This window comes from Malaclemys terrapin, chromosome 5 (assembly GCF_027887155.1).
Source record: "Malaclemys terrapin pileata isolate rMalTer1 chromosome 5, rMalTer1.hap1, whole genome shotgun sequence".
In the NCBI taxonomy this organism is placed as follows: Eukaryota; Metazoa; Chordata; order Testudines; family Emydidae; genus Malaclemys; species Malaclemys terrapin.
The window spans coordinates 45395018-45412190 of record NC_071509.1 but is presented as its reverse complement, the minus strand read 5'-3'; the positions used below and the strand labels follow the sequence as shown (position 1 = coordinate 45412190).

Sequence of the window (17173 nt, the reverse complement as noted above, 5' to 3'; positions counted from 1 at the left end):
GAAAGCCCTGCCTCCTGCTGCTAGATCTATGAACCTCACTTCACACTGGGAAAATGGCTGCACTTGCTAATTTACAATGAAGTAGACTGTTCAGTTCTGGCACCCTTACATTAAGTAATACTTTAATAAAGGATTCTGTTCATACTGTGCCATGATTCATTTATTCACTCTTAAATAACAGGTGCACAGTTGGAAGATTAAAAAGACCTCCTAATTTCTGCTGACACCCCACCGTTTTTCTTCTATGGAGGTATATTTTTGGGGTGGTAGCAAGGAGAGAAGAGGAAGAGAGGACATTCTCCAAGATGTAGTAGTATTCTTAGCTAGTGAGAAGATTATCCAGTCTAGTTTGGAAGCATAAAATGATTCAGCTAAATTGCACTCTCAGTATATAAGGGCATGCAGTGACAGATGTCTCAGGAGACAAGTACTCAAGATAATACAACATTTACCTTAAACATATCAAATTAAAAAAAATATCCACCCAAATGCAACCTCTGACTCATACCCCACCATAACCAAAAAGTGAGGAGAATTACTGCTGGGGGATTAAATAATTAATGAGCCATGCATATTTTTAATTTTTTGCACAGAAAGAAAGCTTCTGCCGAAAAATTGCTACAGTTCCATCTTTTGCCCACCAGAGGGCACTGTTACAATAACAGCAGCAGCTCCCATCAGAAAACTTCTGTAGTGTCGTTTTTTGCCCACCAGAGGGTGCTGTGGCAATAGAACACAGCAGCAGCTCCCAGTCAACTAGGAAAGAGAAAGAGCCTGCCTTCTTCACAGGAGATGCAAGGTCAGGAGACGGAGACTCATAAGGGTTAGTGGGGGAGGACAGACTGGTGCAGAGACTGAATGGGATTGGGGGCCACAGGGGGAGGGAGGTGCATGGTCACATGGTGATGGGGGAGAGGGTGCAGAGCTACATAGGGACAGGGGGTAGCTTAGTGGGGGCACAGAGACATATGGGGACACGGGGAGGGGTTGCAAGGCCACATGGTGATGGGGGGTGGGTGTCTGAATGGGGGTGGAGGGACACATGTGGAGAGGGGGTGCAAGGACACACAGGGATGCAGGAACACAAGGGAACAGGGGCAGATGTGCCTGACTGAATGGGAGAGGCTAGGGGTCAGCATGGGGGAAGCTCCCTAACAATCCCTCCCCGCCCCCCAAATAAATTTGTTCCATACTTTTCCCACCCATATCCAACAACCCTCCAAGTTCACACCCAGGCTCCTTCCCAGCAATTTACTTCCCTCTCCCTCAGCTCCTCCATTACCCCCAACTCCCCCAAGCCTTTGCACCGCTTCTAAGGGGTGCAGGAAATACGGTTCTGTACTGTAGTTTAAATGAATTATTACTCAGAGTTCTGTATTAATATGCATAGTTAGGAATCTCTCTGTCAAAGAATATTTCCTGAATCTTTTTTGTTGTTTGTATTAGACATACTTGCTCACAGATATTTTGAAATAAATGACCAAAAATAATTGAAACTGGTGTGATTATATTGTGTTATTTTGACAAATAAAATTGGAGAATTTTTAAAATATTGTGCTCAGAATTTTTAAATTTTTGGTGCAGAATTCCCCTAGGAGTATAAGAATGGTTTAGAGCCACTGTTTGTTTTGATGAATACCCTTCCCTTGGTTTCAGTAGCAAAGGGACAAGATGAGGTGTAATTATTTTCTCACCTTATAGGTAATGCTGCGAGTCTGTCACAAAAGTCACAGATTCTGTGACTTTCCCTGACCTCCGTGACTTTTGCAGAGTCTGGTGCTGGCTCACAGTTTGGGTGTATGGGAGGGGGCTCAGGATTAGGGGCAGAGGTTGGGGGCTGCAGGGGGTGCTTACCTTGGGGTGGGAAGCTCCTGGTTCCCACTAGCATGGCTCCCCTGCAGCTCCTAGGTGGCTGAGGGTCTTCATGCTGCCAGCGCCCGCAGGCCCCGCCCCCACAGCTCCCATTGGCGGTGGTTCCCGGCCAATGGCAGCTGCGGCAGCTGGCGCTTGTGGAGGGAGCAGCAGAGTCCTGCCCTGGCCCCTGCCTCCGCCGCCTAGGAGCTGCAGGGAAGCAGAGCCGTGTAGGAAGCCCTGCCAGCCCTGCCAAACCCCCACACCCATACCAGCTGCGCACCATGGCAGGTAGGTCTCGAATTAATCTGTTTTATGATTTAAATATTAAGCACTTCAGTAAGTAAGTCATCATCCTTTTGCTTTTGTTTGGCTTCTTCAGGGCCAAAGGCATCTGGTGTCAGATTTGCTACTTTAATTTTTTGCTGTTTCAGTGAAAGGTTGGTGGCTAAGTCTCTTCCTTCCATGACTTAATCTGCTTGCTAGTCTCCTCCACTGTAATGACTGCAGTTCAGACCTCTGACTCACAAATTAGGACTAGCAGACATCTACTCATTGCAGAAAACAGCACACTATCTTTGGCTTGCATGCTGGTTTGGGCAGAAGTATTGTGCCCAACGCAGGCACAACATAGCTGAAAGCACTGCTAAAGCACATGCACAAATGACTTCAGCTCCATCCTTTAAAGGGCATTGCTTGTCTGGGCCAGCCAAGCTCTGCTAACCATGCCCACTCCATAAACACCCATGCAAGGCAAATCTCAATTTAACCCTTGGTTATACATAAAGCAGTGAAGAACAATTCAGTTTTCTGAATTTTTCAGCAAGCAATTTCCATTGTCCGTAATTGATTGTTCCTATCTTGTGCGTGCTTAATTTCACATTTAGTGCACAAGACTTTTGAGAAGAAGATTGCCAGAAGATAGCCTTAAGATGTTCTCAACTATACTATATTTTGTGTTCATTGCATTTTCTGGTGCTCTGTTCCCCTCACCACCAAGAATTATTTTTGTTCCTACATTAGAAGCAACACTGTATCACCAAGAATAGAGAGTAACAGTTTCTTAGCCTTCTTTTAGATTCAGAGCTGGATGAAAAATGCCTATGCTACATCTTTCAGATGAAAAGGTCACAATAGCAGCAGGGAGAAGGAACGCACTTCTATTTCTTCTCCTCAAATTTCTATTGTTTAGCTACTATATCCTCTGAATTTTACCCAATGAAAGTTTCTTAGCACTTGGTCAGGAACAATTACTCTTTTCTATTTGATCCAGGGAAACCTGATGTCACCACATATTTTAGGTAGTTCCCATGGATACTAAATGGTTTCTCATTTTTTATACTGACTCACTTTTGTGATGCAGTCACACTGAACTAAATCCTGCAAAGTGCTGAGCCTGCCACCATCTACTGTTAAAATCGCACAAAAGATGCCAGTGCTAAGTGTCTCTCCCTCATGAGTCTATTTTTGGAGTGAGTACAGATACAAAATGTAACTCTTTGTCCTTGAAATGGCCAAAAGGTAGGTGTTTCAGTGGACTAGCATGACAAGATGGATCAGGTAATATCTTTTACTGGACCAACTTCCGTTGGTCATTTGTTCAGCTTCTAAAGTTTCTAAAGAGAAATGCCATGTTCGCCAGTTCAGCCACTGTTAATTTTTTCCTCTTTTCTACTCAGTTTTCTTTTGGAAAGATTTCTCTCTTTCTTGGAGTCTAGTTATCTGGGACTTCTGCATTTTTGTTTTTTCAGTCACAAAAAAGGAGTGAAATTACATGTGAAAGTACAACTAGAGGACACAGCAGAAATGTCAGCTGTAAACTGGGAAGTTACTGCTACAAGCCAGCAAACACTTAAAAAAACTAGTTGACACTATTTACAAGTGGCCAAACAATATGAATACTTGAACTCCATTTTGGTGAGGATGCAGTGTTAATTTATTCTTATGTTTAAGAGACTGTCCATTTTATTTTATTTTCCCTCTTACTGACAGGGTGGTTTTGGAGGATTCCTCTAACGAAACATTCAAAGGTCTATTTTTCAGCCTCTATTTTTTAATGCACATTAATTTGATGTAGTGTATTTCAAACTGATAGTTTCTTTAAGATATTGTCTGTTCTTGGGGATTGGGCGGGGGGCTTGTTACAATGCATATCTATAAGCATAAGGTAGCAAAACTAGCGAGATCTTGAGCAAGGAGCAGTAGCAATTGCTCAGTCAGGTGCCCCTCCCAGAGTCTTGCTGGTGGTCTACAGGTAATCTGGCACTAGTCTAGAGCAGTTCTTCACAGAGCTAGCCAATCAACCTGATATGACCCTGTCATCAAGATAAGGAATGTACCCTACTACATTGTTTGATAAGGTTTGCATATAGTAGCCAGCTGTGTTCTCACAGGGCTAGGTAGGGAAGAAGGCAGTGTGGAGACAAAGGCTATCTGTGGTCCTGGCCTCCACTCAGTCCCCCCTTCATCCTAGCTCCGCATATTTTGAAGGTCAAATCTCATGCTACTCCCCAGGAGCCAAATCTCGCCCCTTCCTACTACATGGAAGAACCCATAAATCAACTTCTCAGTTCAAAATCAGTGGCCCTATTCCCATGAAGGAATAACAGACGAGGGGAAGAATCAGATTCTTAATTTGGATGACTGATTGTTAATAATGGTCAATTTTGCATGTTCAGTTTGTAGGGGGAGTAAAAATTATTTATTTATTTATTGCTGCAATGGACAGAATTCACACTTTTTCCTTTACAGGAAACTGGACCAAAAACTTAAATAATGAAAATTAAGTACTTTGTTTTACATTATCTTGGTTTGTAACAAGAATTTGTACAGTATTCACAAACAGTTTAACAGATTTAAAAAAAAGGGTTTCCTCCAAAGCACTTGGACATGGCTGATCAAATATACACATTGGCGCTCTCATAAATACGGCTGCCCACCTTGCTTCCCAATACACTGTCTATGACCAGCCATCAATTTCAACAGTCCTGGGTTGCTAGTTAATTTAAAACTAATCTCCAAGTAAAGTAATCCCAGATCCACAGGCTAGCACCCTAGCTACTGAACCATCCTTCCTGCCCATCAATAAACGTGATCATACCGATATACATGACCTAAATACTTCATGTAGTTTTTGTATATTTTCTGCACTGCATCATTTCTGCTAGCGATATAGGGAAAGAGTTTCTACTTACATTTCAGAGCACTAAACGCCAGTTCATAGGATGAGCGCTGGGAACATTCATCTTTAAAATCTGGTAGGGATGGCACTAGTTCATTACCATACCTTACCAATATTTTATCCTGAGGCTTTTCATTACGAATGCCTTGAAAAATTTTAGCTGCATTTATGTATACAGAGTCTTGATAGCCATTGTTCTCAATCAGACTTGTTGTACTCTTTTCAACAGGCTCTCTCTCATTTGAAATTGCCATTTTCCTGAAATCTGAAATGTCACCTGACAACATCAAGTTACTTTTGGAACTTGGCATTCTTTCCCTGTTGCTTTGTCAGCACAATAAAATTGGACAAATCAGAATCCCACCGTCTCTGCAAAAACAAGAAAAATTTGCATTAAAATTAAGTTAAAAATCAGTTTTCAGTTTCATTAAAGTGTTTCTCTTCATTTTTATGGTTTTTAATGGAAATGCTTAAAATTTTCTGATCTAGGCACCAATTCTGTGCTTAACTTTGACATATACTCAACTTTATCCAATGTGAAAGTCAAAATGTTATTTCATTATTTTAAAAAAATACAAGTTACTTTTATAAATATATAAATGCAGACAAATTACCTTATAATAACCATGGTGGTTCTTTGAAATATGTTGTCCACGTGGATTCTGCCCTCATTCCTTGCTTCTACAGAGTCCTAATCCTGTGAAATTCTGTATTGGTGAAGGAATTGAGAGATGGCTGGGCCCGCTCCACCTTTCGCATCCTGGGATAGGGATGTGCAAGAACACTCAGGGAGTAGGTGTGGTCCCTATGGACACTGGTAGCTAAAACTGATCTTGTGCAGCTGTAGCTCACGCACACCCAAGATCTGTTTTAGCTAGCAGTTTCCATAGGGACCACACCTGCACGATAAGGATATGTCTACACAGCAATGTAAGCCCTGGCCTAACCCCGCTTGCATCCACACACCAATCGTGTTAACCTAGGGTTTGAATCTAGGGTCCCAGGATACTGCAGGGTCCAAACCCTTGTTAAGCTGGGACCTAGGATCTGAGCCCTATTGCTTTCCTGTGTGCACGCAGCCCTGACTTCACTCAGGTCACAGAAGTTCTCCATATGTATTTCAGAGTTTCTGGGGGCAACTTCCTTAATCCTCCCTATGTCGACAATCTATGGTACAGTCAATGGGAAGCTACACCTCCCCTTTGCAAATGGGAGCAGCTCATAGCGTGCTTACAGACCCATGTTTAGCAGACAATCAGAGAGCCTGCAGGGTTTTCAATTGAGACTGATCAGAAGAAGCTTTTTGCAAAGAGAGCTACTTCCTGGTCACAAGAGCACAGCCAGATTTTAGTGCACGCGGCTTGGGTGCCCCTGCACACACAGCCCCAGGGGGCTGGGGGGGGTGAGGGGCAGAAAGTGGAGCAGAGATTAAGTAACTACCCTGCAGGCATGGAGAGCAGCAGCGCTCCCTGCTCAGCACAGCTGGGGAAAGATGACCCCCAATACCCCAGCTTCTCCTCCTTGCAGGGGCACTCCCACCATCCCCACTCTGCTCACTGGCTTCCCCTGCCCTCCCTAGGGCTGCGTGCACAGGGGGACCCAGGTAGCATGCACTGTCTGGGCAGCGAGTGGGAGCCAGCCCCAAAACCTCCATGCAGCCTCCTACAGCATTGGCTCCAGCTCCTCTTCACTGAGCACTGAGCTTGCCCAGAGCAGAGAGCAAAGCGACAGGTGGGAGGTGACCCCCAACATCCTGGCAGCCGGGAGCCGTTCCTCTCCCAGCTGTGCTGAGCCAGGATCTCTGCCGCTTTCCCACCCTACAGGGCAACCGCTTGTTCTTGCTCCGTTTTCTGCCCCGTGCTCCTGGAGCTCTCCACCCTTCCTGGGGCTGCCGGTGCAGAGGCAGCCAGGCAGCGTGCACTGTGAGGGCAGTGAGTGGGAGCCAGCCTTAAAGCTTCCCCACAGCCTCCCAGGTATCCCTTATTCCTATACACAGTTGAGCTCAGCAGAAGCCCTATTCAATCACTTTAATAGAGAGAAACAGGCTGCTTTTCAGTTCATTTCTCTAGTCCAACAGTTATTCTTAGTCCTATTATTTGACTTCCTATAACACCTTTGAGGACTATCTTATATTTCTATTTGTCCAAATTAAGTATTTTCAAGTTTACTGGGGGGGAAATGAATTTCTTTCACCAATAAAAGTCTCCTTGTACCATTAAGACTGAGGCTTATATTCCCGGACAAAAGCCACCTCTGTAGTTCCCCAACATGGTGTCTAGCAGTATTATCATTTGATATTTTGCTTAGGAAACTGGGTGGGCAGTAAAGTTTTCCCACAGTGCAACACAGTCATAAGGTTAGAGTGTTGACAGATGGCAGGAGAGGGAGAGGGGAAGAACACTAGCACTCTGGGATAGAGTTACTTTGACTCAGCTCCGTACATTGCACTGTGGATAACAGAGCCCTAGGCTCAAGCACAAGTCAGAAAATCCTTAACCTAGGGTTAAAAGGCAGTGTAGACAATCAAGCCCACAGTTCCCTGACATGGGTATGCTGACTTGGGAACCACTAACCCGAGACTTACACTGCTGTATAGATATATCTTAGTGTCCTTGCACACCCCTATAGAACTGTAGAAGCAAGGAAGAAGGGCAGGTCATGGAATCCATGTGGACAACATATTTCAAAGAACCGCAGTTACTATAAGTAACTATTGTTTGAATGATCATCACATGGATTCCACTCCTAGCGACTAAGGCCATGTCTACACATACAGCACTGCACCACATCTGGGGAAGACGCTATATGCCAACAGGAGAGAGATCTCCCGTCAGCATAAAAAAATCCCACCTCCATGAACAGCAGAAGCTACATCAGCAGGAGAAGAACACAGTGCTTATGTTGGTGTAACTCATGTTGTTCGGGGGTGGGGGGTTATTCACACCCCCGAGACACACAAATTATGCCAACATAGGCTGCAGTGTAGACAGAGCCTAACAAGCAGCTTGGATGTGGGGTCTAAGAGTCCTATTTAAACAATGATTGTGGGACACCTCTACCAAACCAGACATCCAATCTGGAAGGCTCTATTAAAATGGTGTGGCCAGAGCTCCATGTGGATGCCCTACAGATTTCAGAAACAGGGGACAGTCTTCAATCAGGCAGAGAGGCTGCCTACCTTTAGTGGAATGAGTTCTAATGTGGCTAGGTAGATCTGACCTGGCTAATTCATAACACATTCTTACACATCTGGAGACTCATTTTGATAACCTCTGAGAATATTGCTTGACATGTCACCCTCTCTGCTTAGAGGTTTCTAATTTTTTTTTTCTTTCTATAAATGGAAAGATCATGCCCTTACTCAAGTGTGTGAAGCTTAGTTTTGCCAAAGGTTGAGTGTGACTTGGGAAAGAAAACTGAGGGTGAACCCATTGATTTAAATGAAAATCTGAAGAAGAAAAAAAAATCATAGCCAGGAACTTGGTGTGAGGCCTATCAGTCACCATCTCTTTATGGAACACCATGTAAGGTCAACTAGGCCTAAGGGTTTGAATTTCCCATATCCTGTGCGCTGATGTTATAGCTACTAAAAAGGCAGCCTTCATAGGCAAGTGGCAAAAAGAGTAGGTGTAAGGGCTCAGAAGGGGGTCTCATTAAACCAGCTAACATTATGTTGAGATACCAGGAAGAAAGGGAATCTCAGAATAAGGGAAAACATAAATGAGACCTTTGAGGAATTTAGCAACTATACAGTAGAAAAATATGGTATGACCAGACCCTCAATTGGAGAATTATGCACAGATATCGCTGGTAGGTGTATTCTTAGGGAACTGAAGGATAGTCCTGAATGTTTTAGGGTTAGCAGATAATTCAGAACAGCAGAAATGGGTTTTTCCAAGGGAGACAGGTGACACTGTGCCCAAATAGAAAATCTCTTCTATTTTGCTCTATAAGTTTCCAGAAAAACTTTTTAGATTATGTATCAAGATGTTCTTGATCTCAGCTGAACAGCTTCTTCCAGTGGCAGTTAACACATCTGATCGCATGGATGCTGGCTGAATGATGCTTGATCCAGGTGTAAGATCTGACCTTCGTTTTGTTAAGTCACATCTGGTAAAACAGGTTGGAAATAAAGCTGATAGCTTCACTAGGTCTGAGTACCAGAGCTGTCTGGGCCAGGCTGGGACTACCAAGATCCATGAAGGCTGAATCTTGACTGAGAGCCCTTGGTCATGGGTGGCGGGTATCATAGGCTCGGGGAGGCTGTGCCTCCCCAGACAGCCTGGTGTGGCCCCACCCACACTCCACCCCCAGGTCTCCTCCTGCAGTTCCCAGTGCTCTGCCCTGGCCAGCTAGGGCTGGAGCTGGCTGGCCTGCTGCATGGACTCAGGTGGCTGGCACTAGGGCCACACTGCCCACCCAGCACTCTGACTGTGTCACCTGGCACACAAGGGCTGAGGGCCACATTGGGGGTGCTCTGGGCTCCTGGAGGGAGTGGGAAAATATGGGGGACAGGTGGGACCTTGAGCAGGAGAGAGGCCAGGGGCTAGCCTCATCCAATGGCCAGGCCACCAGGCACCCATGCCCTTGGTACTAAGAGGATTGGCAAATAGGCACATGAGCCCCAGTCTGCATAAAATGAGGCCAGCATCTGACAGGGTGCCTAAGCCCAAACTCCTCTCTGAAGCTAAACACAGGACATTTATTATCCTCATCTGTGGAAAAAAAAGGATCTTCAAGACTGAGTCTTTTAGTGTCCACTCATGCCTGTTAAGTTGACGGGAGAGAATTTTAAAACCCTGGAAGACACATAGTAACTAGCGTGATCTGATGACTGCACCCATCCTAGAGACAAACAGCTTCTCAGCACAGCAGTGAGGACTATGCTCCTCTTTCTGTTGACATAATGCATAGCTGTGATGTTTTCTGCTGTCACTTGGATCACGGATCCCTGCAACAAGGGGAGGAATGCCATGCATGCTAAATGACATAGGGCTCAGCTATTTACGTGAAGTTGAGCTTGGGTGGGGAGGAAGAGTCAGAGACCTTGTGTTGGAAAATGGTAAAAAGTGCTTCTCCTAAATGGGGAGCTGATCTTTACCAACATTTTGGTAGGAAGTGGTGCAAAGAGGTACTCTGGTGAAAGAACACTTTCACATGGGCAACAATCTAACAGAGGATTTTCACAGGACCTTCACTTTCATGTCCACATGGTATTTGCTTAGTAGCTACAGTAACTCTGCGCTTAACGTTGTAGTTATGTTCCTGAAAAATGCTACTTTAAGCGACACGATGTTAAGCTAATCCAATTACCCCATAAGAATTAATGTAAATAGCAGGAGTTAGCTTCCAGGAAATTTTTTTAAGTTTTAAAGAAACAATTTAATATAGTACACAGCAATGATGATTGTGAAGCTTGATTGAGATGGTGGAGTCAGAGGGTGGGATATTTCCCAGGGAATGCCTTACTGCTAAATGATGAACTAGCACTTATCTGAGCCCTCAAGGGTTAACACATTGTTGTTAATGTAGCCTCACACTCTACAAGGCAGCACGAATGGAGGGAGGAGAGACAGCATGGCAGTGGCTGCAAACATTCCCTGTGGAAACTGAATGTGATGATTAACCCATGCCAGGGGGAAGTGGGAGAGGTAGGGGTGTGTGTGTTGCATATTTCCCCTTTAAGTACACTGCCTTTTTAAGTAGATCAGCAAGTTGAAACAGCAGCTGCTGCCAGCAAGCTCCCTCCGTCCTCAGCCCTGTCCAGCCCACCTCCACCCACCCCCTGAACAGCAAGCAGGAGGAGTGGTGGAGGGGGACACCCTGTGGAGATGGGGTACAGGAGTGGTGGGTAGGAGCAGGGGGAGGGGGACACCCTGACATCAGCACCTCTCTTCCCCCCCACCCCCTGAACAGCAAGCAGGAGGCTCCCAGGAGCAGCTCCAAGGCAGAGGGCAGAAGCAGTACATGGCAGTGAGGGGAGGGACAGCTGAACTACCAGGCAATTGATAGCCTGCTGGGCAACTTCCGCATTGGGAACTTAGGGGAGCTGATGAGGGGCAGGGCCACCCTGGTTCCAAGCCCACACCAGCTAGCTCCAACGGGCAGCTCTTTCTGCAAGCAGTGGACAAAGCAGGCGACCGCCAAACAATGTTATCAGGGAGTGTCGCGCAACTTTAAATGAGCATGTTCTCTAAATGATCAGTGACGTAAAAATGAAACATTAACCGGGATGACGTTAAGTGAGGAGTTACTGGATACTGATTGCAACCACTTTGTATAGAGTATAGGTGAAGTCTAGAAGTCTGCCATGCTGTGCAACATTGGTGCAGAAGAACACATGACCTACAAATCTCAGACATGCTCTTACAGACATCTCAGGTTGAGCTTGCGGATCATCGAAGAGACTTATTATCCGACTATGATTTGGACCCCTTCCTCCCCCCCCCCCCCCCGATCTCTATACTCCTGTTGACCTCAACTCTAACACAGCACCTGTGAATGATATACTTTGAGTCAATAAAAGTGTAGATTTCTCTCTGCTGATCTTGATCCCCATTGTGGTACAGAGCCGTCTGATCTCATGAATGGAGTGTTGCCTTTTTAGAAGATATTCTCCAGATCAGCCAGTCATCAATGTATGGGTATAACCGAATATTGTGTCTTGCTAAATGGGCTTTGATGACCACTAAATGCTTGGTGAATACCACAGGCACCAACTTTCCAAAGTGCTGGGGAGAGGGAGATAGAGGGGGGAGCTTGACCTGTGTCTAGCATGAGAAATAACTGAAGCCCCAGTCAACATTTTAAGCCTGAAATTTGTTGAGACATCTAAAGTCTAGAATAGGATGCCAGCCCCTTTCTGCTTTCAAAATAAAAAGTAGAACCTCTTGCCTCTGAATTCCAGGGACTCTTCATCCACTGCTCTGGGTTGCAGAAAGGACTTTACCTCTAGTTTCAACATTATCTCATTAAAAGAGCCCCTGAAAAGGCATAGGAAAAGGAAGGTGTGGGTAGGAAGTGCCTGGAATCGTACTGAATATCCTTTTGTTTGTGATTACCAGGACCCACTGTTCAGAGGTCAGCTGGTTTCAGCCCTCCTGAAAATAAGAGGTGGTTTCCAAAAGGGGGGTGGAAAGGGGTACACATCCAGTAATGGTTCTGATTGGCTCTCAACAATGACATCTAACTTGCCCCCATAAGGTAGATGAAGTATTCAGTAGAGAAGAGAAAATGCCTCCTGCATTTGAACCTCTGCCTCATCTTCAATTTTTAAAGAGGTCATTGGAACAAGACCAAGAGGTCATTGGAACAAGAGGTAGAGGGGCTCTGTCTAGCAAAGTTTTGCAGGTCTGTCCTGCCTCCTCCGGGTGGCTAGTTTGTATACATCCAAGGAGTGGAGCTCTCAAATCCTTCACGGCTTCACCAGTTCCAATGTTAACTAAGTCAAAATCTTCAAACAGGAGGTTCTCAAGTGTCATTTGGATCCCCTGTAGTATTCTCAAAAATGGGCACCATGAAGCCCACATCACAATGAAAGTGGCCACTGCATATGCTGCCATAGCAGGTCTAAAGCAGCCTGCACCAATGTTGGGACACTAACGACCCTTCAGATGCCAGAGACCTTAGTCCTTCTCTTTCATTTTGTGGTCACTTCTCTATGAATTGAGACACCCTGTCCCCCTTTGGATAGTTATATTTTGATAGAAGTACTTGATAATTCAAAATGTGCATCTGGAGACTGAGGGAAAACCTTCCCGGGAAAAAAAAACAAAAACTAAACAGGGGAGCTACCCCATCTAGAGTGCTGTATGCTTCTCTTGAATTCTCCCATAACCTGAGCAGGAGAGCTCATCACCAGTATTAGTGAGTGGTACGAAGGAAAAAAATGTCTTCAGTTGTGCGATCATGAAATAATCAATAAACAGGACATCTTGGATACCAAGAAAGTCTGTTCCAGAAACATCTGCATTGTGGAGACAGTGTCAAGGGCACCAAGGTTATCCATTCCAAATGTGTCCATATCAATATCAGCCCCCAAGGAATCAGTACCAAGAGAAGTGAAGACTCAAGTTTCAGGGAATACTGTGGGTACCTGGAGACCAGCCAGTGCCAAGACATCAGCTAAAAAAAGGGTTTGTGGCCCAGATCTGGTCTGTCTGAACAGCACAAGTAACAACAGTTGGTGAGCTTTCTGTTTCTTTCTGGTCAGAACCAGAGAGGGTGTCCTATATCTGTGCTCTCCGGGAAAAATGTTCCTTCTTACCCCTTTCTGACAACTGAGTGGAAGAGGTCTGGCTGCTCTCCCAGTCTCAGTATCTGAAGGGATCCATCTTTTCAATGACGATGAGCCCAGTACCTCACAATTCACAGGAGCATTAGCCAAAGAAGACTGTTCGGGCCTAGTGGGAATCTCCCCCCGTCCGCCCAAGGAGGTTCTCATCAAGCACTCCAGAAGAAAAAATTGAAGGCAGGCCTGCCTTTCTCCTTCTGTATCCTCTTGGAGAAACAGCAACAGATCAACAGATCTGTCAAGTATCTGTTAGGAATATATCACTCACCAAAGGAATAGAGGCATCGAGTACCCATCATTGTGCAGGATAGCCACCTTGCAAAAGTTTTAAATCCCAAAGACTTTGTTTCTGACATAGCAGCTAGGGTTCTAGTACTAGGTATCCCATAATTTATTATCTTTTTATGTGCCAGTGAGTGTAAAAACAAAGGGATACTATGCTAACCAAGAAATTGCACAGCACGCAGAGTAAGCAGACACTACATGGGTTCTGTCCCACTGCCATACTTGGCAAAAAGGAACCAAATGATGGTTGGGCCTGCTGTGCCCTTTATGTTCTCGGGTAGGTGGTGAAGATGGGCACCAAGGCATCTTAGGCACAGGCACAACCCCAGGAGATGTTGCTAGCCAAAAAGAATCAGATCTTATGCACACCAAGAGAGGAATCCATGTGGACAATCACTTGAAACTCAGGTTTCAGAAAGGTTATATGACTTCAGTGGGAGTTGAAGGTATTCAAAATAGCATGAACAGCACCAAGCATTTTGAAGGATTTGGCTTGACTGAATACACTTCTCCATATCATAGAATGGATGTCTTTTGTTCCATAATATAAACAAAGCAGCAATCCATTACTACTTTATACTAAGTCACTTATTAGTCACACTTATTCTGAGTGCTAAACATTTCATGAAGTACTGTACTTGTCTTTACTCTACTGCATCTCCAGTTATACCATACAGAAAAAGCAGCATTTACAGATGCCGTATTGGCAGATTGGTATAGCAAAGTTTAGCACCATTACTCATAAAGCTATGAGTTTAATAGGTGTTCAGGAGAACAAGTTACCTAGTACGTACTGCCATAATCTCCAGCAGACTGCACAGTACAAGCAATACAGTTATCACAATTACCAATTATTAGACTTTGTCATAGTCAACATACTATAGCTTTTTTACATGTTAATCTTATAATCGGGAATGCAACAGTACACAGATATACCCACTGATTTTTTAAAACAAAATTATATCCACCTTTTATCAGCTGTGAATACAGAGATAAAATTTCTGCTAGTATAGTTTCTAGTTTCCCAGTTTTACTCATCTGTGTACAGGAAAAGAAGAAAAAGATTAGTACAATAAATGAGTTGTAGCCCATGAAAGTCACAGCTCAAAGTTTAGGCATACTTAAGAAATCCATTCCAGTTTTAGAGACCTCAGGTTCCAGCAACATTCCCTACATTTAAAGAGGGAAATACAAATTCTAGAGAGGTCACCTGTTCAAGAAGTCCTCCCCCTTAATTATAAGGAGTATTGCTGAAACTAGTGAACTCTTGAACCAGAATGAATTTTCAAGTGGGTTCATAGAATTCACTTTATTACCAGTTATATATTTTATTTAATAACAATCTAAAGCATAGTACAAGCATTAGTTAACACATTTATGTAACAGATCAAAGAAAAGTATTTTGTATGCAGCTCTGTTGAGCTATATTGGTACTGAGGATTTTAGGGAGACCTCCCTACCATCACTCTTGAGCACAGGTCCACCAGGATTAGCCTTACCACCACAGTGCTGTCCGACCCTGCTCAAAGCCCATACATACAACAGGGTGGAAAAAGTGTCAGCTGTAGCCAGTTAGCACTCCCACCTTTTCTAGGCAACAGTGAAAGATTTCTCTGGAAGCCCCCAATGAAGACAAGCCCAAGGAAGACACAGGCTGGAGACTAAAATGAGTGAAGCACGTCAGAAGACAGCACAGATGGAAAGAGAGACATATATAAAGAACAGGCGGAATTCCCAGTGTTACCATTACAACGCTACTTACAACCCCACCCCGACCACCGACACAGGATTTCCCCTGCTCGTGTCCCCAGGCTCGCCTAGAAGATGTAGGGTGACCAGATGTCCCTATTTTATAGGGACAGTCCTGATTTTTGCATCTTTTTCTTATATAGGCTCCTATTACCCCCCACCCTGTCCCAATTTTTCACACTTGCTGTCTGGTCACCCTAAGAAGATGCTAGGATAACTGGCAAGCGGGACCCTGTGCAATGCCATCTCCCGGGTAACGCTCAGCTCCACGAGGGCATCTGGTTGGCCCAGCAGCAGCAGAGGGACACCGCACTCCGTGCAGGGGCTTGGGGGACGAGAGAAACGCTCCTCCAGGAGCGGGCTCGGCCTTAGACACTACCCCGCCTTACAGCAGAACGGCACCGGCGGCCAGGGGCGCGCCCTCGAGCCGTGGAGGGGCCCCTCGGCGCAGCAGCCACGCCGCTGAAACAGGAGTTAAGGAAACTCCGACCCGCACGAGCAGGGCCCCGGCTGACGGCACAGGCCCCCCCCCCGTGCCGCCCAACGCCCAGGGCGAACGCGCCGAGGGCGAGCGGGCGCAGGGTCCCCGGGCAGCACCTGTGGCAGGTGCCCACGGCACAGCGGGTGCTGCCCTACCCGGGCAAGGGGCCGCGGAGTAACAGTCCCGCTACCCCCACAGCGGGCGAGGGGCAGACCCCGGGAGTTACAGCCGGCCGGGGACAGGAGGGGGAGCTGCGCCCTACTCCCCTTGGGGCTCGCGCCCGCCCTCCCTTACCCGCCTCTCCACGCTCCACCGGGGGCAGACAGCTCCCCACGCACCGGCAGCAGCTGTCTGAGAGCAGCCTTCACCCCGCCTGCCCCAAATCTCTGCCGCGGCGAGTCTCCCTCCGGCAGGGTGGGGCGGGCCCGTGGGCCCGCCCATAGGCCCCACCTGTTGCCGGCGCAGAGACGGGGTGGAGGGGGAACGTAGCTCTAGGGACCGTTTCATTTAAATTCAGACTCTACCATTCTCCGCGCTCCCCGGGGGGGAGGTGCTGCTCATATATCCCACCTCGCAACTACCCCCTTCGGAACGGAGCTGCGACTGCCTCCGTGGAAAGCATCAGGGGGTAGCCGTGTTAGTCTGTATCTACAAAAACAACAAAGAGTCTGGTGGCACCTTAAAGACTAACAGATTAGTCAGATTAATCTGTTAGTCTTTAAGGTGCCACCAGACTCTTTGTTGTTTCCGTGGAAAGCGTTTCTGCCCCTTCGCCCCCCCCCCCCTTTCTGTGATACGTTGGTAAAGTCCGGATGGTGGTTCTCTAGAGCAGTGGGTTGGCTCAGTGGGAGCAGGGGGTCTGAAGGCATCCTTCTGCTGCCACTGGAGGGGCAGGATTCGGCCCTTCCCCGTTACCTTTCCAGGGGAGCGCATCTGTCAGCAGTTGGGGGCTGGGCCCAGATTGTGGCTTCTCTCTGAGGCGCTCAAAGCGCTAATTCATGAATAGCACCTAGAGAGGCTAAGCAGAGACTCATTGGCCTGGAAGGGACCTCGAGAGGTCATCCAGTCCAGTCCCCTGCACTCAAGGCAGGACTAAGTACTATCTAGACCAGGGCTGGGCAAACTTTTTGGCCTGAGGGTCACATCTGGGAATAGAAATTGTGTGGCAGGCCATGAATGCTCACTGAATTGGGGTTGGGGTGCGGAAGGGGGTGATGGCTCTGGTTGGGGGTGGGGATGAGGAGTAGGACGATGCTCTGGGCTGGGACCAAGGGGTTTCTGGATTTGGTTCCTGGGAGAAGGGGGTGTGAGAGAGAGACACAAATCCACTTCC

The 17173-nt window shown here is 46.3% G+C and overlaps 1 protein-coding gene across 4 annotated transcripts in view; it reads right to left on the bottom strand.

The window, feature by feature from the left end:
* The window catches only part of NSUN7 (NOP2/Sun RNA methyltransferase family member 7), a 54645-nt gene extending 38384 nt beyond the window's left edge, over window positions 1–16261 (bottom strand). The window contains exons 1-3 of one of the 4 annotated variants that reach the window (XM_054030185.1): window positions 16179–16261; window positions 14579–14648; window positions 5046–5401 (exon numbers count right to left, since the gene is read on the bottom strand). In XM_054030185.1, coding sequence (XP_053886160.1) covers window positions 5046–5343 — 298 coding nt within the window. In that variant the 5' untranslated portion in view covers window positions 5344–5401; window positions 14579–14648; window positions 16179–16261. Of the gene's footprint in view, window positions 1–5045; window positions 5402–14578; window positions 14649–16134 lie in introns of all 4 variants that reach the window. The other 3 variants (XM_054030187.1, XM_054030184.1, XM_054030186.1) reach the window with 3 other exon arrangements.
* Window positions 16262–17173: the final 912 nt, after the last annotated feature.